This window comes from Colletes gigas, unplaced genomic scaffold (genome assembly GCF_013123115.1).
Source record: "Colletes gigas isolate AHSC1104 unplaced genomic scaffold, ASM1312311v1 Colletes_gigas_Sc00006, whole genome shotgun sequence".
Lineage (NCBI taxonomy): Eukaryota > Metazoa > Arthropoda > Insecta > Hymenoptera > Colletidae > Colletes > Colletes gigas.
In genome coordinates this window covers 1,511,801-1,536,741 of record NW_025106635.1, presented here as the reverse complement: position 1 = coordinate 1,536,741, position 24,941 = coordinate 1,511,801, and the positions used below count along the sequence as shown (strand labels likewise).

The 24,941-nt window shown below is 36.8% G+C and overlaps 5 protein-coding genes across 11 annotated transcripts; 3 read left to right on the top strand and 2 right to left on the bottom strand.

Moving 5' to 3' along the window:
* The first annotated feature begins 1,716 nt into the window (after positions 1 to 1,716).
* On the top strand, positions 1,717 to 2,682 carry LOC122395810 (ragulator complex protein LAMTOR3-A). Its single transcript, XM_043393687.1, has 3 exons — positions 1,717 to 2,029; positions 2,210 to 2,437; positions 2,529 to 2,682. The coding sequence occupies exons 1-3, from the start codon at positions 2,021 to 2,023 to the stop codon at positions 2,664 to 2,666; spliced, it is 375 nt and encodes a 124-aa protein (XP_043249622.1). The 5' UTR covers positions 1,717 to 2,020; the 3' UTR covers positions 2,667 to 2,682.
* A 494-nt stretch (positions 2,683 to 3,176) lies between these two features.
* Positions 3,177 to 5,899, bottom strand: LOC122395809 (glyoxylate reductase/hydroxypyruvate reductase-like). Of its 3 annotated transcripts, none has more exons than XM_043393685.1 (7): positions 5,751 to 5,899; positions 5,379 to 5,469; positions 5,078 to 5,205; positions 4,815 to 5,004; positions 4,106 to 4,272; positions 3,754 to 4,044; positions 3,177 to 3,310 (listed from the first exon to the last, which is right to left on the bottom strand). In XM_043393685.1, exons 2-7 carry the CDS (start codon positions 5,444 to 5,446, stop codon positions 3,195 to 3,197), a joined length of 960 nt encoding a protein of 319 aa, XP_043249620.1. In that variant the 5' UTR covers positions 5,447 to 5,469; positions 5,751 to 5,899; the 3' UTR covers positions 3,177 to 3,194. The 3 variants fall into 3 exon arrangements, with proteins under 3 accessions (XP_043249620.1, XP_043249619.1, XP_043249621.1); XM_043393684.1 differs by having other exon boundaries at positions 5,379 to 5,595; positions 5,751 to 5,807; XM_043393686.1 differs by lacking the exons at positions 5,379 to 5,469; positions 5,751 to 5,899 and adding an exon at positions 5,332 to 5,378.
* A 1,937-nt stretch (positions 5,900 to 7,836) lies between these two features.
* LOC122395807 (tudor and KH domain-containing protein homolog) lies at positions 7,837 to 18,638 on the top strand. 3 transcript variants are annotated; one of them, XM_043393677.1, is made up of 8 exons: positions 7,837 to 8,263; positions 8,333 to 8,741; positions 8,833 to 9,045; positions 9,119 to 9,282; positions 9,380 to 9,600; positions 15,312 to 15,495; positions 15,580 to 15,891; positions 16,222 to 18,638. In XM_043393677.1, the coding sequence occupies exons 1-8, from the start codon at positions 8,168 to 8,170 to the stop codon at positions 16,471 to 16,473; spliced, it is 1,851 nt and encodes a 616-aa protein (XP_043249612.1). In that variant the 5' UTR covers positions 7,837 to 8,167; the 3' UTR covers positions 16,474 to 18,638. The 3 variants fall into 3 exon arrangements, with proteins under 3 accessions (XP_043249612.1, XP_043249614.1, XP_043249611.1); XM_043393679.1 differs by having other exon boundaries at positions 7,838 to 8,263; positions 9,125 to 9,282; positions 16,219 to 18,638; XM_043393676.1 differs by having other exon boundaries at positions 7,838 to 8,263; positions 16,219 to 18,638.
* Positions 9,677 to 14,630, bottom strand: LOC122395808 (protein roadkill-like). Of its 3 annotated transcripts, none has more exons than XM_043393681.1 (6): positions 14,065 to 14,630; positions 11,515 to 11,714; positions 11,038 to 11,240; positions 10,735 to 10,959; positions 10,180 to 10,327; positions 9,677 to 10,094 (listed from the first exon to the last, which is right to left on the bottom strand). In XM_043393681.1, the coding sequence occupies exons 2-6, from the start codon at positions 11,690 to 11,692 to the stop codon at positions 9,826 to 9,828; spliced, it is 1,023 nt and encodes a 340-aa protein (XP_043249616.1). In that variant the 5' UTR covers positions 11,693 to 11,714; positions 14,065 to 14,630; the 3' UTR covers positions 9,677 to 9,825. The 3 variants fall into 3 exon arrangements, with proteins under 3 accessions (XP_043249616.1, XP_043249617.1, XP_043249615.1); XM_043393682.1 differs by having other exon boundaries at positions 11,038 to 11,336; positions 11,515 to 11,670; XM_043393680.1 differs by having other exon boundaries at positions 9,678 to 10,094; positions 11,038 to 11,336; positions 14,065 to 14,629.
* A 1,211-nt stretch (positions 18,639 to 19,849) lies between the features above and the next one.
* Positions 19,850 to 22,565, top strand: LOC122395806. The gene is made up of 2 exons (XM_043393675.1): positions 19,850 to 20,006; positions 21,677 to 22,565. The coding sequence occupies exons 1-2, from the start codon at positions 19,995 to 19,997 to the stop codon at positions 21,977 to 21,979; spliced, it is 315 nt and encodes a 104-aa protein (XP_043249610.1). The 5' UTR covers positions 19,850 to 19,994; the 3' UTR covers positions 21,980 to 22,565.
* The last annotated feature ends 2,376 nt before the right edge of the window (positions 22,566 to 24,941 follow it).

The window sequence follows — 24,941 nt, the reverse complement described above, 5'->3', positions numbered from 1 at the left end:
CAAAAATATTTGTTGTTAACTCTTAGTTTGCAAGATATAGTTAATACTGCAATACGAATTGTGTGTATTTATAGCATATGTAAATATGAAAACTATAAATTAAAATTATATAAATCCTACCCTCGAAATTCCTAACCATTTTCGTGAAAAAGAATCGAGCAGATGTGAAATTTTTCGGCGAAAAAAACAAATTTCAAATCGTTCTGGAAAAATTATTTCCAACTGCGGGGGTCGATTACAATCATTTTTGGTGAATACACATACCCTCGAATTCCTAACCAGTTTCGAGAAAAAAATTCAACAAGTGGACAAATTTTTCGACGAAATTAAAAAATTTCAAATCGTTCTAAAAAAATTATTTTCATATGCGGGGGTCAATAACAATCATTTTTGGTCAATAGACGTACCCCCGAATTCCTACGCACTTTCGAGAAAAAAATTCGAGAAGGTATAAAATTTTTCGGGGTAAAAAAAAAATTTCAAATCTTTCTAAAAAAATTATTTTCATTTGCCGGGGTCAATTATAATCATTTTTGGTGAATACACACACCCTCGAAATCCTAACCAGTTTCGAGAAAAAAATTCAACAAGTGGACAAATTTTTCGACGAAATTAAAAAATTTCAAATCGTTCTAAAAAAATTATTTTCATATGCGGGGGTCAATAACAATCATTTTTGGTCAATAGACGTACCCCCGAATTCCTACGCACTTTCGAGAAAAAAATTCGAGAAGGTATAAAATTTTTCGGGGTAAAAAAAAAATTTCAAATCTTTCTAAAAAAATTATTTTCATTTGCCGGGGTCAATTATAATCATTTTTGGTGAATACACACACCCTCGAAATCCTAACCAGTTTCGAGAAAAAAATTCAACAAGTGGACAAATTTTTTGACGAAATTAAAAAATTTCAAATCGTTCTAAAAAAATTATTTTCATTTGAGGGGGTCAATTACAATCATTTTTGGTCAATAGACATACCCCCGAATTCCTGCGCACTTTCGAGAAAAAAATTCTTTACCGAAAATCTAATGCGAGGCTAGAAATGGTTCCCCAAAATTTCATGCGTATGTTTGAAACATCATAACTCCTGAACGGATCGGAGGATTTTGATGTTTCAAAATGCAAACATCGCGTATTTTGGTGGAGAATATGTCCCTTAACTCCGTAAAGTGAAGAAAATCCCATAAAAATGGTCCAATTATCAAACGATCATAACTCCTACAATAATGAATGTATTTTATTGCTCCTACCTCTCGGCAGTTTCTTGATCTTCACTGAATCGCTGACCTTGATGTAAATCTCATCTTATGTATTCACATGTATTTCTGAAACATCCTGTGTATCTTATCAGTGTTTGTCTGTAGTTTAAAATAGGTTATCAATCGCAGATTAACGCGCCACACACTACATTATGTCCTACACTGATTCAAACATGACTCGCGCGCAATCTAGATATAACATATGACTAGTGGCGGCCAGATTTGGCATAATTGAGTGCATGGACGGCGACACTAATAACGACGAACTTCCTTAGCGTCTAACGGTGCGGTAGGGAAAGCCGAGCCACATGCTACGTTAGGTCAACACTTCACGCAACTTCGGGAAATGATTTCTTCCCTTTCAATAGTTAAAGCATGATCAGAGGGCCTTAAAACGTGCATTTCCGTGTACATTTTCTTTTCATCATGGACTTTGCTCATATGTGTGTGCCTATATGACTTCGGCTGTTCAAGATCAAGAAGAAAAGGCACGCACTGGCCTTCTTTCTCGAATTGCCGAGCTCGTGTAACGTGATTCGTGCGATAGGATATGTCGACTTTCCCCACGACCCCCGTCAGATGCTAAGGAAATTCGTCGTTAGCAGTGTCGCCGTCGATGCACTCAATTATGCCAAATCTGGCCACACTGCACATGACAGTCTGTCAAAAGGAATATTCGATATTGTTGATATCAAAGATTCATCAAACTTTTACAGATCTGAGAGTCATTACCTAACGTATATTGCTAGGATTACTGAGAATGACGACGGTATGTTGTTAAACTATTCTACATCGCTGCTTAAAAGATCCTACGTTATATAAATTTTAAGGTTATGTATGAATCTTGCAAGTGTGTTTCAAGATAAGCATAACATTTTTTATATCGAATAGGTTTTATCTATCGTAAGTGTACTGTAATTACTGGTATTTTTCTCTGTTATTATCTAAGGAACTAAAGAATTTTCTTCATGGACTTCTACGTAGCGTGGAAGGACTTCATAGCATATTGATAACAGATAGGGATGGTGTACCTGTTATATTTGTAGCTGATGAGAAGGCTCCCGAATTGGCTATGAAAGCAAGTTTTTTATCTACATTTGGAATGGCAACAGATCAGGGAAGTAAATTGGGATTAGCAAAAAATAAGACCATTATATGCATGTATAGTAGTTATCAGGTAATGATAAAGTATATGATCTCATATAAAATAGTACTATTATTTTTTTGGAATCAAAACAAAAAGTATATGTATTTTATTTCCTTTGCAGGTAGTACAAATGAACAAGTTACCATTAGTTATTAGTTTTATTGCTAGTCATGACTGTAATACAGGTCATATTTTATCTTTGGAAAATAAGATCGATCCAATTCTAAGCAATTTAAAAAATGCAGTCGTGGAAGCTTGATGGTTACCCGTTGTGCATTATGGGTGATAAATACCAAAAGTTTACAGTTAAATTTGGTGATTGTTTGTAAGAAAGGAATGTTATATATAACACGGGAGACATTACTATATATTTATTTTCTAATTTACAAGAAATTCAAGTTATATTCTTTTATACTTATAAATACTTCTACTAGCATTTTTATACAATGTTTTAAGTGTCCGTTCGAAGAAAAGAATGTAGCTCAAATCTTGTATAAAACAGCGCGTAAAGAAACAAAAATATAGAAACTACAAATTTTTATAACAAACACTACACAATTTCTATTGTAAGATGTGTACGAGGCATTTCGATATTCGCATTCTATATTTTATGTTTGAAATTATATTAAGATATAAATGTTTAAGAAAAAGTTATTCAAATTTTACATATGTAAATAGTTTGAAATATATGTAAGAGAAAAAGATAATATTAACATATTAGTGTCATGATATCACTAAAAATGGAAATGTATTAAATTATGCGATGCAAATTTCCATAAACCAGTAATTACAGTGCATACACCAATGGCTTACCCTCTAATCCATTGAGAATGTTTTGTGCTGCAGTAATTGACATATCACTTCGAGTCTTCACAGTAGCACTGCCCACATGAGGTAAGATTACTGCAGTACATTATATGTATTAATGTACATAGTTTTGCTATACATTTCTATTACTAACTGATAAATACACACAAAACGTATACGCGCGTGCGTGTGTGTGTGTGTGTGTGTACGTGTTTAATTGTAAATTATAATTTCTATCAATAAAATATTACATGCAAAAAACAGTTACAGCCGAAAATATTGTTTTATTTAAACCATACCAAAAGTTTTGTCTTTTCCCTTATAAAATAAGAATCTGTATATAAAAGTATACGTTTCCATTTTAAAAAATAAAGTTGACCTTTAAATGATCTCAAAACCAAGAAATTTGTCTATTGCGCACTTCTTTCGAAAATCCATTGTTTTCGAAATATTTCGACCGTAACTTTTCAAACGAAAACACCCTGTATATTAGTAACGTTAAATGTCTCTTTTAATCAGTTATAATTAATAGTACTAACCAGCATTTGGAAGTTTCAAAAGTGCGTGATCAGGCGGCAATGGTTCTGGATCCGTAACGTCAAGACCCGCCGCGAAAATTGATTTATTCCGCAACGCTTTGATTAACGCATCTGTATTTACAACTTTGCCACGACTGACATTCACCAATACCGCGTTCTTTTTCATTTTCCCAAAAGTATCATCATTAAACAATCCGATTGTTTCGTTAGTTAGCGGAACAGCAATGATTACAAAGTCACTTTGTGCAACAAGTTCATCAAAAGACACAAAGTGAGCTCCAAGTTCGTCTCCTGCATGAAAACGCAGGAAAGTAAAATATCTAACAAAAACGTGCATTTCGATTTTGCATACCTGCTTTTTTGCGAGAATGTCCCGTATAAATGAAACGACTCACGTCAAATCCTTTCAGTCGTTTAATAATATTCTGTCCAATACTGCCCAAACCGACAATACCAACTGTTGATCCTTGTAAATCCTGGCCAAGTAAAGACTGAAGAGTCAGATTTTTAACTTCATCTCTAAATTACCAACAATTTTATTTGTAAATATTAAAACTATACCATTAAATATATTTCTTTAATGTCAACGTGTACTAGAATTATTTTAATAATTATATGCCCGTACAGAATATTTGATTTTAATCCATAAATGCGATTTACTTGTAAATTAGTCAATGTAAGTTGGTACTAGTATACTTACTAGTAGTTACTAATTAAGTAGTTTTAAAGGGGGCATAACCTGTTGTAAACAGTTTCTATGTAGATGAATAACATAAGGTCAATATTATAGTGGTAGTAATACGGATATCTACTACTTTGAAAAAACATAACGAGGCATTAATTTTAACGAATTTCTTCGAGCGATTTAAATAAATGCAACATATAGTCGACGAAACAGGATAGCGAAACCGTAAATGAAACGACACGTAAGAGTGCACGTTTCTTTTTTTACCGAACAAGGATATCAACTTTCATAATATTTCAATATGTCCGAAGGAATTCAGTACACCATTTCATCAACAATAAAAAGACAGATAGAAAATTAATTAATTTTTAATTACTGTTCAAGTTTTAGTCTTCCCTCGCGAGCTCGCCTTGCCGCGCTCAACGATAGAAGTACCGCAACTTCTGCAACTGCAGCCGATAAAACCATAGGCGTATGCCCTACTTTTATTCCTCTTCTTTTAATTTCGGGAACATCTAAATGATCGTAACCAGCTGACATCGTAGAAACGACCTTTAACGACGGTCCTATTAATTACAGAGTTCAGGAAGTCGTGTAAATGATTTTAAATTTTAAAAATCGATGCCGTTCGATACCCACCTGCGATATCAAGAAATTCATTATTTACTATGTGGTGCTTTGCGATAAACACCGCATCGGAACCAGGAAGAGCTTGCAACACTTCTTCTCGCGTACTTTTGGAAGAATTAATTATTGTAACGTCACATCTAAAAAAAAAAAAAGTAATCAAATGTTAGTTGAAACTGAATTCAATTTTGAGACGCTGTTAAATTTTTAGTTACTTGAAGTTAGAACGGATACAGATTCAAACTGCTGAATTTAAAATTATTTACGTATTAACGAACAATTGAATTTTCATCGTAATGTTTCGTACGCTTACTTTGTACGAAGAAGATCTATACCGGCAGGAGATGCATCGTTGCTAGTGACTAATACACGTGGTTTCATGGTTGTTTTTTTTTACGAACCGGCTGCAACGATAAATGCTTTGTGACTGCTCAGCTCCTCGAGATTACGGAATTATATAACATCAAGATCGGATTATGCGCGCCGGCGCAATTCAACGCGAAGATAACACATGATAAAAATCATTATATCTATATCAGGGAATATTATCTATTACTTGACGCATATATATTATTAATATAATATAATTTACGTCTTTATAATCTTCACAGGCAGAACTTATTATTAGTTAAAGGAATGATTTATATTTATTAAAATTACATTGAAACATCAAACTTAAAATTACCTGAACATATTATAAACTTCAGCAAACTATATTATTCTTTTAAGGATATAGTTTAATTAAACACATTGGTATTCCAAATATGCAGCACTTCCTATACATTTATTGTAAACAAATTAAGAATATCAATTTATGCTGATTTGGAATACAAGTTTTGATAAAAACAACAATATAATTGTTTTTTAATGCGTGTTATTATGGTTTTAAGGTGTTAACGCGAATGCAAGTAGAGCATATCGATATATGACGCTACTATTTACTAGAAGTTACTACTTCCTCTGCTGTGTGTTATCCTGTTCAGTAGAGACGCCACTTTCTGCGAATGATAGACAAGCACATGGGTCCATCATTATGAAACCTCTCTAAAATCTGAAATCATTATAAAACTTGTCCTGTAGTCTTAACTTACGATGTGTGAATCACGCACATAATGCGACGCCAACCAGCTTATATGTACGATACATACAATATCAACAAACACAGAACGAGGAAAAATCCGTAAATTCCAATGTTCATATTGTGTAGTACTGCTCTGTAAGCTATTGTACGCCAATAAACAATGTTGAATATAATACATATTAATGTATTCGAATATCGGTGTTATAACGCATTCAAGGACAAAGTAGTTAAGCAGAAATATATCACGTATAAATAAAAAAAACATATGCACATACATTATAGGAAATACCTTTATCTTGTACGTACGTATAATTATTTAAAATAAAAAATCCTGACAATATGAAGAATAGAAAATGTTTTAACAATGTTCATGGACATGAATAGATTATTTGCAAGTTACTTGCCTCGTTAATAAACTAAACCCCCAACTCCTTGAGCGATTCCAAAACGTGAAGTAACAGGGCAGCATGCGGTAGGAGCGTAATATACACATTTATAGGTTATCCCAGCCATGTCGGAACTTGTAAATAGGCTATACATGTATAGACTAGGATATCAGACAAAAGAAAGAAAATCTTTGTTTAACATTTTTGTACGTAAAATTTAGTGGCAGATCTTTGGGTAAATGTGTAACAGTATTACCCTTTTACAATAAACGGTTTTCCAAGAATTTTTAAAAGATAGGAATAAAATAACAGTAACAAACAGAATTCGTAAATATCAACCACGATATCCTGTTATGATCGCTGTATTTGTAAACCGCATTTCCCAAAGATAAAATTGTACGAAAATAAAACCACAGACGAGGTATATACATATACGAGCATTTTTAAAATACCTAAGGATGTACCTCATTGACAACTACACTGAAAATCCTCTATTTTTTATTATAAATTTTGTCTGTAGTTGGTAACCTGAATCGTTACTACGACATTCCGCGTGAATTGACAAACATGAAAAACTTGCTCAGTACTCGATACATTAAATAATTTCAAATATATCACTTGGACATTAATTATACAATTGTTAAATATAATGTTTAATCAATTTTGCACACTGAATTTAATAATTGAATAGTTCCATGGAAAAAGAACGTATATTAAACTCCATTTTAGAAAATAGCGGGAAAACGATTAACTGCTCGCTGCATCGATTGAAGGAACAGCTAGTGTAACATACGTCCATTTGTTCAGTTTAAGAAGTATGTAAATAATAATCCACGGAGGAAAAAGTGATTTATTTAATACAAATTGTATAATACTACGATAAAATGAAGTACGAACATATGTATGAAACTACGTCTGTACGTAAGTTATGTACTACGTCTTTTTTTCAGGGTACTATACTTACTGTGGGTATAATTCTTATCGATCATTCTAATCATTTGTATTGACTAAATTTTTACTTTTAAAAGAAATACCTTTTATCTATGTTAAAAGAAGATTATTCCTTAATTGGTACTACATAAACGATAGTTTTAAATCAACCGTCATGATCTAAACTTGGTAACTACGTCATGGCCGTTTTAGAAGTATTGCCAATATAACAAATAAGATTAATATGATTTACAGTTATGCTTAATTTGTGTTATATTTTACCTTCGTTTGATTATACAATAATCATAGACTGATTATAAATCAGACGTATATAAATAATTTATATATCGGTATATAAACATGCAGGTTTCATATTGTTTGAAAATTTAGAATTCCATGGTTGGTAATAATACGGTTTTAAAAGTACGATTGCCGATCTAAACTACAAAAGCCTACAATATTTGCAGAAGTATAGAATAGTAAAAGTAACTAAATATTTTCTTGAACATATTTCCTTGAGTTTGTACTAATATTTTATAGTACATACTTTTCTACTTTGTATCATACATATTTTTACAAGAGGTTTTGAGGTTATGAAATGTTTCATTCGCAACTCTAAATCATATTATACGCTCAAATTTGAGTTAATTTATGCGGGAATAAAGGATACGAATAAATAACATATTTTAAACATTAGAAAGTAAAATGAAGTGGATGCCACGGCAATTTACGTTACCAGTCTTACTTGGCGTGTCTTTAACTGGTGTTGGCATTGCTTTAATTTATGTATTGTATAAACAGGTGAGACTGAAAGATTCATTAATTTATATTAGTCGATATTTTCTATTAACTGTTCTTTTAATTAAATAGGACGAAGAGGCTGAAACCTATAGAAGAAAACACATAGAGAGTGCGAAACGAATTAGCATAGAATACAAAGTACCTAGGCAATTTGTACCTCTTGTTATTGGAAGAGGTGGCTGTATGATAAAAGATGTTGAACGTAAAACAGGAACATACATACATTTTAAGGAAGATAATATCGACTGTCCTGATCGTATTTGCATCATAAGAGGGACCTATGAGAGTACACATTTCGCCGAAGAAATGATAAAATCCATAATTGCAAATCAGTCTGTAATTGAAACATATGAAATGTATATACCTCACAAGACGTGTAGAAGGATAATAGGAAGAGGCGGTGAAGTTATAAATCAAATACAAGCAACTTCCAGTGCAAAACTTATTATCGAAACTAACAATGCTTCCTATAATTCAAGTACGTTAATTTTATATGCAAATTAAAAGTATTTTGCTCCTTTCGACACAATTTTTGTAAATGTTTAATAACCGGTACTAGCATTTGACAGATGGCGACAGAAGGGTTATAATAAAAGGAACAGCCGAACAAATTGCTGCAGCCTTATTGCAAATCGAGGAAAAAGTTCGCGAAGAGACACAAGCTCGTACAAAACTGGAAGCTTCTACCGCGGCAAGATTGCCTAGAGGCAAACTGTCTCCACGCAATACCGCAGTTAACGCTACCGAACAGTTACATTCCACGGAACTCCCAGCTTTGCAAGGTCTGTGAAACAAACAACTGAAATAAAATTATTAATGTCACCATTTAAAATATTTAAACATTATTAATTCCAGTTACAGATGGTACAATGGAGATATATGTATGTGCAATGGAAAGTCCTAATCAATTCTGGATTCAAGTGGTTGGTTCTGGAACTACAGCTTTAGACAATTTAGTATCTGATATGACTGCATATTACAACGAGGACGAAAATCGTGAATTACATGCCTTAAGAAATGTACGTATATATTAGCTATATTATATAGTTATGGAATAGAACATATGAAAGAGGAAGGTTTTTACATTGCTATTGTATTTGCATCGTTCTGTTGCAGGTAACGCTCGGCCAAATAGTTGCGGCGAAATTTAGTTTCGACGAACAGTGGTATCGAGCCGAAGTTATTTCTGCACCCGAAGACGAACAATGCGAAGTTTATTTTGTGGATTACGGGGATCACGAAGTAGTTCAAGTTGACTCTGTAATGGAGCTTCGTACGGATTTCCTAAGCCTACGATTACAAGCAATAGAGTGTTCATTGGCCAACATTAAACCGCGGTAAGTTTAAATCCAAATTAACGCTAATGTAACTATTTTCAAAAATAAATATACGCGTATTTTGATAACCGAACATTACGAAAACATAGCATTTTTTTTTATTAAATTTATCTATTGAAATAAAATATAACATTTATAACGAAACTCTTGGTAAAGTTATTACATACAGGTTTTTTCGTTGAAAAATATAAAATTATTAATTATAGTTCATCTGGGGAAAAAACATTAATTGCTTAATTCACTGTCATCCATATTACTTGATCTTGAACTACCAATATTAGCTTCGCAAACTTCATTGAACAATTGTGGATTCACGTGTTCCATCATTTTCCAAGCCAAGCTCTTATTTAGTACAGTTATATTCTCTTCGCAGTATGCTAAACTTGCTCTTTTGAGGGACAAGCAGCTAAATTCATCTGCAACTAAGAGCCTGCTTGCTATATTCTCTGGAGTTATTGTTTCGATAAGATTCCTCTCGCAAAGTTCCTTCAATCCTGGAACACGATTAAAAATAACTTTTGCAATGGACGTTATACTTTTACCGAGTCGAATTATTCAATTTCATAAAGTACAAAATACCATGTAAGCAGAAACGTTCCGCCAGAGATAAAAGTTGCGGAGCTAAATTATCCAAATTATCGATATGGTCACTGTATATATATCGCAATAATTCTTCGGTCACTTCTTTGGAAAGGTCTAACAAGTCTAAAGAAAACATGTAGCGTTCCTGAAATATTTTTTATACGCGATATTAGCATAAATTTACATATTGCAAAAATTTCATAAAAGTGTTAACGTAAAAAATCATGCAAGCTCGAACTTTGAAAAATTACATTGATGTACAGAATATAAGTGGAAACGCAACTGCGTATCTACGAATCCGCGTAACTCGAGACCGTGTGACTCAAGGACTCGTTATGTATCAAATACATTAAAAAAGAAACAAGAACACGTTTAACGTGGCAACACACATTGCGTTTGTTTTTACGTAAACATATGAAATTTGTCTGAGAAATGAAATTACGATAAACCAGAAGCAATGTTAGTATCAAGGTTTCAGCAAACATTATCGTGGATCCATCAATTGAATTAGCCTTCGTGTAAAGATTAAAACATATTATTTCAAAGATTCACCTTTTCTTCCTGTGGGTCTCGCGTATCCGATATTTGATCTTCCGCGGTATCCGTTTTTGAGTCATTCTTCGACGTCGATTCGGTCAAAGGTGAAATCATTTCGGCCAGAACATTACTACGCGCGGCTAATATACTGCTATGGACTGGAATTTCTGTATTAGTTAAACCCCCGCACATTAATTTAGTATCTGCTCCGCATGGATGCTTCAGTAACCTGGCCATGTCCTGAAAAAATATTATTTTTCATTTTTCATTTGTGTTTTGTACTTTGATTCGCTTTGTCGTAAATTTCGTGACATTTGCCTGCGATAAGTTGTGCTTCTCGCTGTCACACTGGATTATTTGTATCTTGACCATTAACAGAACCTCGCCGTTCTTCTTTAAATGCCTGTCGACGATCGACAAGTCTCTGTACCCCAAGGAAATAATATCCGTGCATGATTTAAGTTCGAGTATTGTCCTGCTGACGTGACAATACTCCCAGTGTTTAACGTCAGCATTGAAAACTGCAAATTGAAATCGTATCTTCGCTTGTTCCGCTTCGTCTACTGTGCAATGCAACATGTTCAGGCACAACACCACGGGATTTATAATTCTTTTACCTGTTACCAAACAGTTTGAAAGAAAAAAAAAAGAGAACAGGAAACATTTTCTCGTTTAATAAAGCTATTATCGACGATCGTTATTTGGAATGAGAAAGAATGTGATGAGGCTTCGATCGGTAGGATGAGTTAACGTGGCCGTAACGACGATTTCATGATTAACGATTGCCTTGCTTACCGTCAGGATTCTTCCAAAATCTGATGGATAGATTCCACACGCTGTGAATACCATTCACGTTCATGTCGAACGACGGACTATCGATCAAGCTTCTCTTTGATACAGATTTCTTGTAATTCGGAATGGGCCATGTATATTTGAAGATTACGTCCGAGACTGTCGGAACAAGTAGTTCCATTTTGAAACGATTTTAAAAAGTCCTATATCGAACAAGAATCGAGATATTTTTATTCGCAGTAGAAACGTTTCGTTCTTAATCGTGTCGTAGCGTAATTTATACAGGAAAAATTGTAACGGGAGATTCTAGAGGCCAAAATAGGAGGAAAATCAAGAATACCAATTTGTTGATGGAGGCTTCGTTAAAAAGTTATTAACAATTAAATTCAAAAATTGCAAATCGTTGTGGAAAAATTATTTTCGGTTGCGGGGGTCAATTACAATCAGTTTTTGTCATTAGACATACCCACGAAATCCGGCCCACTTTCGAGAAAAAAAATAGAGAAGGTGTGAAATTATTCGAGAAAATTAAAAAATTGCAAATCGTTGTGGAAAAATTATTTTCGGTTGTAGGGTTCAATTACAGTCATTTTTGGTGAATAGACATACCCCCGAAATCTTGCGCATTTTCGAGAAAAAAATTCAGTAAGGGCGGCACTTTAAACGTTAATAACTTTTTAACGAAGCTTCCATCAACAAATTGGTATTCTTGATTTTTGTCTTATTTCGGCCTCTAGAATCCGCCATTAAAATTTTTCCCAGGGATGGCCGAACACCCTGTATCTTCAGTGTCATTTTAGCGATTTCCTCACAATTTCTCTGCCCAGAAACACGTAAACTCCCATGGCGCAGTATAATTACAGCGTATAGTCGCGATAAAGCTTTGGGAAAGTGCGCAAAACGGTTTGCCGTTGTTAGACTCTCGCATTCCGCATGCACGGGCAAAGTTTACGATATAAATTACAAGTTCAACGGTTAGAACGATTTGTATATGGCGAAGTGCCAGTTTCCAATCTCGGTTTGTCTTTATTTAACCGGAATTTCTTGACAGTGTATAATCACGTTTTGCATAGATCGAACGAAGAAGCAAACGTGCTCTGTTTTTTAAACGGAATGCCCCGGGCGATTTTGAAAAGGACGCTTTGATTTTAATTTTATCGAAGCGTCGCTTGTTGTAACCAACGCGTATCGATGTCCGATCGAACCTTGCCGATGCGGCGGGAAAAATTGAATTATCCACGAAATGTCGTGAATGTTCAGAATTCGAATAGATTCCTCGACGGGGAACAGTCGAATGCGAATTTAATCAATCTGACCGAATACCGGGCTCGCATCGCGTGCCGTGGAACAGCTAATCATTGGTGCAACCTCGAAGTAATGCACACACGATGGTTTTCGAGTTGGAATTACCACCGGTGATGCCTACGGTCTTCGGTTACACGCGACACGACTGCTTTTGAGGGCAAACCCAAGGAGTACCTCGTTGCCAGAAACCCGCAAACCACTTCGAAACACTATTTCTGTTTCAGTCGATCTTTCGTATTTCAATCAGCTTCGATCATTTTCGAAGCGGAACGAAATTTTCCTCACCGTCGCGAAACGCCTTAATTTTACACGCTGCAACCGAGATTCGTAAAACTATGTTTAAACAGAAATAGGACAAGTTGGGTTCTTGCCTTGTTAGAAGACATTATTGGCAACCCCTTATTTTCTCACATCTTACGTTTTTCTTCGCGTCACGAGAACAATCCATTTAAAAACAACACGACTATAACGAGGAGAATTTACGATTTGTACGAACGCGTTCTTTTGCACGGAACCACCGATGAAAATAAACTGAGAAAATGAGAACATTAGGCGTATCTGGCTAACCAATTTGATAAAAAAAAAAAATTGTATCGAACTCTAATATTTCAACGACGTCTAGAATACCTAATAAATTGCGTTCCTTGTTAGCGTCGTCGTTTGCTACGAGTGAATTTTCAGTTCAACGAGATGAAAGTTTCTTGCGTTTATTTCGTCGTGGACGATGTCGCGTAAATAAATATAATTGTAAAATGTTCGCAGTCACGATGCAAGGAATGTTAGCATTTCCACTTCTTTAAATATAGTTAGCGGTACTGTGCAATTGCGTTGAATTAATTTAATACCTTAGTCCATTGGAATTGCCGAAGGAGCTCTACGAAGCTTCGTCACGACTAAACGAACCTATGAAAATTGTTTGCTGCAATAAGCGCAACCGGCAATTTAAGAGAGAATTAACAAATTGGGTAATCGCGTTACACGATCCTGAATTGAAGATAGCAACGTTCTCGAAGGCCATCTCTTGTCTCTAGTGCTGTGACATTTCGATGTTCGTACATCTATTTCATATTTTTTATTACAATTCACGATATTGAATTTTACGCAAATTTCTCAAACAACAAACGCAAAGCTCCACTTGGCAACGGCAGAAAGCCCCGACAAGCTCGTTCCTCCCGTCGAAAAGCTACTTGACACTGTTTCGTTTTCAAAAAAAAACTAAACACACGGTGTCGCGAAATAAATACGTACTTGTGTAAAAGTAACACGCACGCTAATTACGACGTTCGTTAAAACGTCGAGCGTGATTTCGTGCCAGCGTGGAGCCGCAAGTTCACATTTCCACTCTGTGTTCACTTTTTTCAGAGATACCGAAATATCGTGTACGGAACAAAGAAAACGGAGAACAGTTCGATATCCACTGATATTCGTTTTCACGTAAAAACGTTCATTTTTACTCCTCTCTGATCGTTACGATAAAATGTTACTTTATCGTCACTGTACACTCTCTGTACACTGCTCTTTTCCTTCGTTTTTTCGTAACGAAATTGGTGATATTGTTCGCCACGAGGTTCGCGAAACGACTGAGACCCTCTGACCATTAACCGAGGGTCTACGTTCATCGTCCACTTCATCTTCTCGCACGTGTACACTTGCGTTGTGCCGTTTATAAATGGAACAAGACGTCCCGAAAGTGCTTAAGCCTGGCTAAACGGGGGGTGCTTCACGCACTTGGTCTTTGTACCGTGCCACCCTCAAATTCAACTTGAATCCACGGCTGCGAAACAGGGTTAATTGCATAAAGAATCGCGGTTACATAAAACTTAGCAGCTAACAGAGACGGGAACAAGGTAAATTAAAAATACAACGAGAGGTAACTGAACCTTTCTTGCAGCGGTTCTCAAAGACTTTTCTTCAAACTTCCTCCATACAAAAACGGAGAAACATTTTTACACTTCTGAAACAAAGAAGGCAAAATAGCGTCTTGAATACTACGAATATGGCTATCGCGCGAACCCAAAGTTTACATGCAACATTCTGTTATTGCACAAACGTTTTGCATACTTTGTTTCTATTCTTGCTCGTCTGGTATAAAATTAGTACGAGGAAAATTACCGAAACTGTGTTCGTTCCTCGAAGATGCAAGCATTTCGTTTTGTCCAACAAACCTCGACCGTTCACACGCCATTTTATACCAGTCTTTGTGAACAAGACACGTTAAAAAAGAAATGGTAATTTGAAATACCGCGTGTATATTTAGTGGGACCCGTTGGGTTTCTAGTAATGCTAATACGTTAAGTTGTCGAGACGAAATAGCATTTCTGGCCATACGATTCTGTTTTTGTTGCCAATTGACCGACATATTTATCGCCGCTACGCGTAACATCGCAATTCGCGGCCTTACACTTGCCAATAACCGCTGGGGAAATTGTTGTTCTGCAACCCAACATTAACAATTATTAAAGACTCAGGTATTTGCATCTATCGTTTCGTTACAGGGATGGCGAGTGGAGCACGGAAGCCTGCGACAGATTCGCGGAGCTGATCTCGTTGGCTCAGTGGAAACTGCTCGTAGCTAAAGTTAAAGGCTACAAAGAACGAGCCATCGGCTATGGAAGATCTCGACGCGAAGGCACCCCAATTCCTTGCGTCGATATCTTCGACAAAAACGATAACCACAAGGTACGAGCATAGGCAACGTTTCCAAGAATAAACCCGATAATCGTCCCACGATAATTCGACTAATGCGATATCCCTCTTCTTTAGGATATTAATGTCGGCCAACAGTTGATAAACGAAGGCTTTGCGGAGCCAGAGGAAGCACTTTCGTCGGCTGCTTCCTCAACATTGTCACTGTCAACGCGAAGCCACGACGCCACGAGTACTTCGAGACCAGCGTCTGTTTCTCCACTGGCGAAACGAGTTCTAAGCCCGGAAACATCGACGCAGAATCTGAGCGTCACCGAGTTCGATTCCAGTGGGATGGATCTTACCACGATTTCGGAGACGACACGTACATCGATCACGGATCCGAATCAGTTCCACGACATCGAGGAAATCAACCTGGTATCGCCGGAGGTGAGTACTCTGATGCAACTTAAACAATTTACTCCGCTTCACAGGTTCAGGATAATCGAATTTTCTTTACGTTTTCTGGAACTATTCTGGTCAAGTCGCGTTCCTTCAGGAAGGAGATATTAGGCTCGGTAGTTGATTCTCACACTGTCGAAAGTTCTTGCCTTCCGGTATCCGATCACTAACGAGACGTTCTTTCAAGAGAAACGGTTCGAATAGGAAAATAAGAGATCGGAGGCGAATCATTCGGGTAGCTCGGTTGCGGTTAACCGTTAAATCGGCAAACACGTCGCGACCGTGTTAGCAGTTTTTCTTATCGATTTCTTCCAGAAGCCCGCCGGTCGGATCGAGGAAATCGATCTCACGACACCCAGGAAGGACGAAACGAGTCGTTTTATCGAGAACGAGAAGAAAGTGCTGTGCCGCGAGGATGGCGGCGGGGACACTTGGCGGAACGGAAACAGCAGCAATCAGTATAACAGATCCCCTAATCCCAACTTGCAAATAAACGAGTCGTCGCGGGTACTACCGGCCGGCTACGAAAGCGATATCTCCAGCGATTCCGACGACTTAGAGTTGGGGTAAAGCCACACCGTCATCGAGCATTCTATATTTTCTGCGATACTCCGTTTAGCAGGTCCGGAAGTATTTGCATCCACGCGTACATGGTCGATTTAAATGATTTTACCCAAAACTACGCCATATGCATTTAAATAATAATATCGCGACGGGATGTTTCGTCCAAGTGCCTTATGTCAAAAAAACTAATCGACCAATTGATTATATTTTTTTATATAACTTATACGATTATCTGTATAATACGTATAGTAGCTTGTTCTGATTTCCAGTTGACAAAGTACGCTTGCTCGATCGAATTTTACTTCTTATTATTGGGCAGAATAGTTTAAACCGAGTTAAAATTAAACCGATTATCGAATTCTGAAAAATATAATTAAGCATTTAATGCATACGTATGATAGAATAAACAATTTTCAGACATTAAAAAAAGTTTACGTGGAGAAATACTTCCGAACAACAGTATTCGTAGAGATATATCATCGGGTAGTATCGAAAGTCATTCTTCGATCGAAATAACACACCAGTTGTTACGATTTTAAAAGAGTTTTTTAGTTAGTTGCACTTGGTGAATAATAATTGAAACTTTCGCGTAACTATATTTAAAAGCGATCAGAGAAATATAGAAATTAATATTTATTTTCCATTATGAAAAGTATTTCGCCCTTTCGTTTGCTACATCGTTCGATTCTTATCGTGGATCAATTTTGAATAGAGCTACGCGAAAATTTTACTCGAACGAAGTATCGTGAAACAGTGAATAAACAACGCTTTTTAATAGTTATCCATCGCACAGGTAATTTTCATCGACAGATTCCTATTCCGTCTGCCATAGATTTTATATACCGAGCACGGAAAAGTGATAATAGTTGTCTTCCGTTGATAGAGGAGGTACAAACAACAACAGCATCTCGAAAGAAACTCGAAAATGCTAGTCGAAATAATTAGAGCTTGTTCGAGCAGCTTTTAAAAACACGTTTCTTGCCTCGTTTGAATAGGTTCTCTAATAAATGCAACCGCTTATACCTTAGCCCTTTAAATGGAACGATATTCTCGACTTTACATTAGTAGTCATCTCATTCGTTTTAGATCTATCTCGATTATCCAAACAGATTTTTTTTTCTATTGAAATGCGAAGAAGATGCAGTGTCCAAGATTTTGCTTTGATTTTTTCAATTTATTCGATAGTAGCGATATCATTGACGTTTCTTTTGGTAACGACTGACTGAATAAAAGCATTTAATTAATTTCTAGACTTAATATTTACACTCGATGCCTGCAAGTGAAGTTATTATAGTTTTCACGTGTCAGTAAAAAAGAACTACTCCGCAAAGGAAGAGTAAAAAGCTATTAGATAATAGTGTTTGGATAATGATGATATTAGTATACAAAGTACAATGAACCCCGAAACTCTTGTGTTCTTCCAAGTAATCAGTTAGCGCTATCGTCGAATTATGCATTATTTCCATCGAAACATGTACGCTTGTAAAATATGCTCAACATCAGTTACACGAAGAACCATGTGTTTTAAACAGCTTGATCGCTATCACTTGTACAGTGTCCAGGGAAAAAGATTGCAAGTATTAAGTTTTAAACGTTAGAAAGAAAATGATATAGATGTATATTTCTATAAAAAAAAAAAATTGTACGATGCTCGACTGTAACTACACAACGAAAAGAAAAACAAACGTTTATTCTACTACAGACCATTGAAATTTATCATTAGTTGTTATTCCCGTTTTTTTATGATACTTAATTTCATATTTACAGTTACAAAACTCGTAAATATTATTTGTTATATTCCGATTGAAAGAAAAAATATCATTTTTATGTAACTAACAACATTGATGGGTTGTCAATAAAAATATGTACAATCAATATTCGTGAATCTAGCGTTGATTAGAAATTACGTAGATTAAAAAACATCGTAGAGGCTTCGTTATTCCGTAGATAGATTTGGGCAAAATTTGAATCGAAATAGAAACAAAGTTGCTTAGAATAAAAATAAGAATTTGGTGTTTGGCCAGCCCTGGGAATCAACAAATTAGTATTCTTGATTTTTCTCTTATTTTGGCCCCTAGAATCTCCCGTTAAAATTTTGTTCGTGATGTAATCCTTTCGGTGCTACGAAATTTGGAATAAATCGCAACACGCTGTTCTTAGTCGAACGTAATTTTACCTTCTTTGCTCTAGGGGCTAAGCGTTCCATCGATCGATGTTCTCGTTGCGGGGAACGCCCATCCGCGTTCGGCGAATATGTCGAATAAACGCGACTACAATATCCTTATACACGTCGCGTGGTAGAATTTTAAACCTCAGCACCGGAAGGGTTAAAAAGGGTCTTGTGTCTGATCGATAAATAAATTGTACACGAACAGAAATGAGATTCTTTGCGAATAAATTTGTCGTTCGACTAGTCGTCTACCGCGATACCAAATCTGTACAAAATTATTTTTATACATCGCTGTATCAGTCCCTTTTTTTTTTTTTTTTAAGCAATTGAAACCCTTCTGGATTTATTTTGCTTTACAGAAATAACATAAATGGGTACAATAATATAGAATATAATAATAATACAAGTGAATACAGTAACAATGCCCGTTAACACTAAATATGTAAATAACAATTTTTGAAAAAGGAATGAATACTAAGACAAGCTTCAATATTTGAAATTGAGTAGGGCTTTCGTTAGCTTCCGTCGTTGTGTGTTGTACAATTCGCATTGTCGCTAATTAATGGAACCCTAAATCGTCGTTTCCTTTCAATGGATCCGTTCTGCTGCTTTCACGGATTACGGAATCGCCACCGAAGGCGAGCGATTTTTCGGAGCTTCTTGCCGATGGGTAAAAGTCCGAGTCTACCGGGGAACAGCAAAAAACAGAGGACAAAGCCCTCACGGAGGAGAGGAAAGGAACGATATTGGAAGTTACTGCACTGGAACGGTAGGTAGACACTTGCTCGCCCGACAAACAACGGTATTATCAATTTTCTGTAAGTGGATGTAGTGTTCTTGCCGTCAGCCGCGATTCAGAGACTAATCTCTGAATTGTGTGTAATTTCACATTGGACAAGCCACTGCGAAATCAAGTTTAAACGATGACCAGGCATTTAACTTGGATTCGTAATGGCGTTTCTCCGAAGTCAGCGAAAGTGTTAAGGTTTTTGTAAAAGTCATTATCATACTTTCGTTTAGAAAAAAAAAATAAAGACTAACGACTCCGTCGATTACAAAAGTTACACACCGCTTCGTTGTGTTATCGCGATTCGACGAACGATTAGAAAGAAAACAACCCCCGATAATTTTTGCATCTCGCGGTCGTGCCAGCATCGCGACACCGCAATTGGTCTGGGTTAGGGTAAATACCGAGTAAATAAGTACCGAGAGTAATTGCTGTCGCGGTGCTCGGCGATCGGGGAAAGACGAGAAAGCTGCGGCGAAGCGAAACCGTATAAAACGACGCAAACGCGGCCCACGTTCATCAGTACGACGATTGTTCAAACTACCGACAACAGCGTGTGCAAACCCGACGATGAATAATTTGGTAAACTTTCTTCTAATTTACGTAGTTCCGGCAACTCGTTCGAGTCCCGTCTCGCGCGTATCGAAACAACACCAAACAGCTGACAGATTTTATTTGGAAAAAAAAAAAATCTAGCGGAAACAGAATCTCGGTACGAACTTTTACCACGGTATATAAAAATAGATGTAGACACCGAGGTTATTTATCAATAATTTTTATCAAGGCAACTTATTAATATCAGGAGAATGATTCACCGATTCGCTGCTCGATCGTATCAAGTCCTTGTAATTATTATAATTTCTCTTGTTTCTTTTTTCTGCTCGTTATGTACGCTCCAACAGATATTCTTAGCGCTGCATGGTGAATTGCATCGAATTTCTTAAGAACAGATTGTTTCGCCGAGCAATATATAATCGCACCATAATCTAATTTTGATCCAATGGTAGCTTTATATGTCTTCGTTAGAATTTCTTTGTAAGCACCCCAATTATTGGCTGCAAGAACCTTTAGAAAGTTTAAACGTTCGGTGCAGTCATTTTTTAGGTTCATTATGTGAGCTTTCCATGTTATTCTGCTGTCAAAGGTTAATCCGAGGATTTTAATAGCGTTAACTTGTTGAATTTCAGTGTTTCCTAGGTAGAGTTTAATTTCTGGTGATTCACGCTGTTTGGAGAATCTTGTTTCGCGCCTAAGAACAGAAAGACGAGACGTTTCTGCACTATTTACGAGCAAAATATTGTAACATATTTCAACCACGAAAGGGATAACAAAACGAAGACGTCTACCAACCGACTCTTTCGTAACGATAGAACGCGATCTAATTGGTTCCATTAGCTGAACAGCTAATCACCGGATGAAGTTGTTCGCGTTACGCCCGATGCTTTTAAATTTTAAACGCCGGTTAATTGGTTTGTCGTAAAATAACTAATAACCAGTGAAACGTGCATAATCGATCCAACGAACGGTGAAATGACAATGGGAATGTAATTTTCCAATAACTACATTCTTCTAATGTTAGGCGTCGTCTGAAATTTCTGCACCATTTAAATGCAAATGCGCTGTAAATAAATAGTAGGAGACGTAATTAGAATCTCCCCGTTAAGTTTGTTCAAGGGTGGTTCTCAGTAACTGCGTTCCGTTACCTTGACCTTTTTCACGTATCTCCCGAGCCTGATATTAAATAATTATATATCCCAGCTTCGAGAGCCTCGTTAGAATCCGCCGTGTATCATTACCTTAAAATAAAAAGAAATCAAAATTATACATCCGAATGAACCTGCTCGAATTTCGTTGTCGTCGTCCATGCCGTTCGAATTTTCCTTCCGGGTGTCTGTAAAAAGATTGCATTTTATTACGTGTTCCTGAATTTGAAGATATTAGATTAATTCGATGGGAACATAGAAGGGTGATCTTTCTCTTTCTCTGCCTTGTATATTTGAATTCGATGAAAAATTAGGTTTTGTGACGCGGGGGAGGATCGATGTCGTGAAATATAAAAACTGGCCACCTTTAACGTCGCGACAGACAGATACGAACGGCCATGACACGCACGCCTATAGGAGAATCCCACACGTTTAGCACAGGTCGCGCGGTAATGAACTAATTTCTGAGGTGTGAAGGCCTCGATCGCCCTTCTCGCGGTTGATTTTGCACATCGACGATGCGTTAAATCACCGATTGCGCTATTTCAGAGCACAGCGTTGATTCTTTTGTGCGGCGTTTACGGTGCTTTGGCCGGGCGTCGTTACATTGCTATACCTGTGGACGGGTTCGACGTGATCGAGCTAAGCCCGATCGCACCGGCTGCACCGAGAATCGCTCGGCAAATCGAGACTCACGTGCCCGTAGCAGTGTCTAGTATCCGGCAGGAGGATCCGGAGAACCTGCGCCCGGAGAGGTCAACCTCGCCCATTCTGGATTACGTGGATTTCGGCGGATACACCGGCTCTAACGGGGCTTTCAGCTGGTACGCTGATTATCCGGCGCATCACTAATTGTCCCGAGGGACACGGACGGTGTACGTCACGATCGATCCCGACGACGAGAGTTCTATGCCCAACAAATTCAGACTCGTCGACGGGCTCCGTCGCGCTAAAAGTTGGTGTTCCCACCCTTCGCGTTTCAATCGAGGTTTATACGTTATGGAGGTCACTGGGCAAAAACGCGAGGGGTTGCTGAATTTCATAACACATCCTAACCGTATACTCGTCGAATGTGCGTAGATCTGTGGACCATACGCGAGCATCGAAAAGCTCCATTGGCATTCTCGACAACACCTCCATGTTTCTATAATATCGTTTGTTAGACTTGATCTTACTTTTTATCTAATTTTTTACTAGAATTTTAAGCAATATTTTGAACATAGTTATGATGAAATATCGCTTTCTTGCATACAGCAACGATTGAATTACGCAAAATCAAACGAACCTGTCGTTGTAGCCAATCGATGTAATAATTTGAAGCTGTTCGCGAGCGAGTTCTCGTTAATTGAAATTTAACGAGCTTCGCGTCAGGCATTGTTAAGAGAAACAGGGAACACGCAAAACATTGCGTGCTCGAACAAGTATGTTGTTATATTTCTAACTCTGTTACAAGCGTTGTATCCGTTCGCAATTATTGTTACAATAAAAACAAGGATAAATTACACGACTCGCCGTATTGAGCATTTTGTTCCCAACGTATAGGTTGTAGCTAAATTTTCAAAATAGGTAGACAAGGATGTACACAGCGGGGGAAGCTTCCACGTGGCATCGAGCAACATTTATTTAGAGTAATAATAGTTTTATTTCTCGGTATATCATCGATACCCACCGTTACAATACAATAAATAGCGAGAGAACGATAGTGCGTCTCTTTACGGTAATATCTATTAGTTTTAGGTACAACGATAACAATCTCGTCGAGGCGAGCATCATTCCAATCCGACACGCAATTAATTTAACGAGCCGGCGAATTTTCGCGAATCACGAATCACGAATCTTTAAGTACCTACATCGTAGCCATCTCACATCGACAAACGGTGAGAAACGATAGGATCGATCGAACGTTCGTTATTATCCTCGTCACGCTCTTCGCTTCGATTGTTAGCGCGATTCCCACTCGTTCTTTTCACGTTCGTTGATATTCTGAAAATCAACATCAGGATGAAAGATGGCACGCCCTGTTTTAAACGCAATTAACCCCTCGTCGGGTCCATTTTGAACCATGAAAACTGTGCATTTTCGAATCATGAAATTCTGGCTTTCACCAACGATAATAACTGTACGGGAACATGAAATAAGAAAATTCGGATTCCGGTCAAAATGGACCCAGAAATCGTCGTTCTACGAAACGCGTGCAAGTGTTTCATCCTTTATTTTTTTTGTAGTTTTTATGTTGTTTTTTTTTTTATTACGAAAAACACTTTAGGAACATAGGAGCATCGTAGCGTAAAAGATATATAGTATCGCGAGCGAATCGTACAGTCTGCGAATATAAATATAACTCTGCGTGCAATTAGGCAGGGCAATTCTTTGGAATCCCTTTGACGTTATCACAATCGAATGTCGAAACAATTTGTACATAAGGTTCGTTTTAATGTCCCTAAGCTATTATAAATTTAATTACATACATGTATTATATATATACATATACATATAAACGTTCTATGCGAAAGAAATGGATACTTTTAAATTAAACTAACACGATATCGATCGATTTCTTATCCTATTCTTTGCTACGGAAATACTATCGGTTAAAATAAAATATTGTACTCGCGTGTAGAAAATATTATATTTACAGGGTGCTGCTAAAACGAGGCGACGAACTTTAGTAAACGTCGTCTTAACAGTAACGCGTAAGATCCACTTTAAATTGAACTACGAGTAGTTGTACACAGTAAACGACTTTAATTGAAAAATTTCTATACTCGGATATCTCGTTTCAAGAACACCCCGTGTATTATTTCGTTTACCCTATCTGTATTATTAAAATATCGTTCGCGTCTTGTCGAAGGTACGGCGATAAAAGTAAAAGGAGAGATCCTTCGTACGAGAGCGTGAAGAGGATAATAAAATTTTCATCGAGTCTGTTTTTTTTTTAGTTTTTTTACCAATATCTTTAGCTGTCACACCGAAACACTTAAACGTAACAGTAATTATTACTGGGATTAACACCGATCAACGTTACTCCCTATGTCGTTTGTTGCTTATACGCGTATAATTCTGTTGCAAGTGTGCTCTCGTTAGTTATACCTATGCATGCATTTATACACGATCGAGAACCAATAGCCTTTTTGCCTTTTGCTTTACACTCAGAAACCCACCCATGCTCTCGCAACAACGAGAATCTTTCTGCCGAGAGAAAAACGTCGGTTCGTCGCTTTTGATAATCGCGCATTCAATAAACACACACACCGCAGCCAGCGATTTACCGAGAGAAAAATATCCTTTGTTCGTTCGTTAATTTCACACAAATCACACGTAGCTTACTTGCTATCTAATATTAAGTCAGCGTGTACACGTTGCTAGGTCGCATACATCGACGAGAACTCTTTTGTATTTTCAAAAAACCGTAGGACAATTTCGATAGTTATATCGTACTGTATAATTTGCAATTTCCAAGAAATTATTGTATATAATACGATATATTACTAAAAATAAGTAATCATTTCGAAGAAATTTTAGTACAGCTTCTGTACACCTAGTCGAATGATTAATAAGTAGTTCTATGAAATTTGTTCTTCGTTATTTGCTAATCCATGCGTCGAAGATCAGACTTACGTTGATATAACATGTTTCGCTTACGATTAATTCTATGATCCCACTGACAAAGTATTAACGATTTCTCTCAGACCACCCTGTAGAATTCTACTCACATTATTTCTCTGTAACTTTTCCATCGACGTTTCAAGCTAATTCATTCGCGCAAACAAAATTCTCGTTCCTTGTGGTATCGTATAAACTTATCATAGTCAAT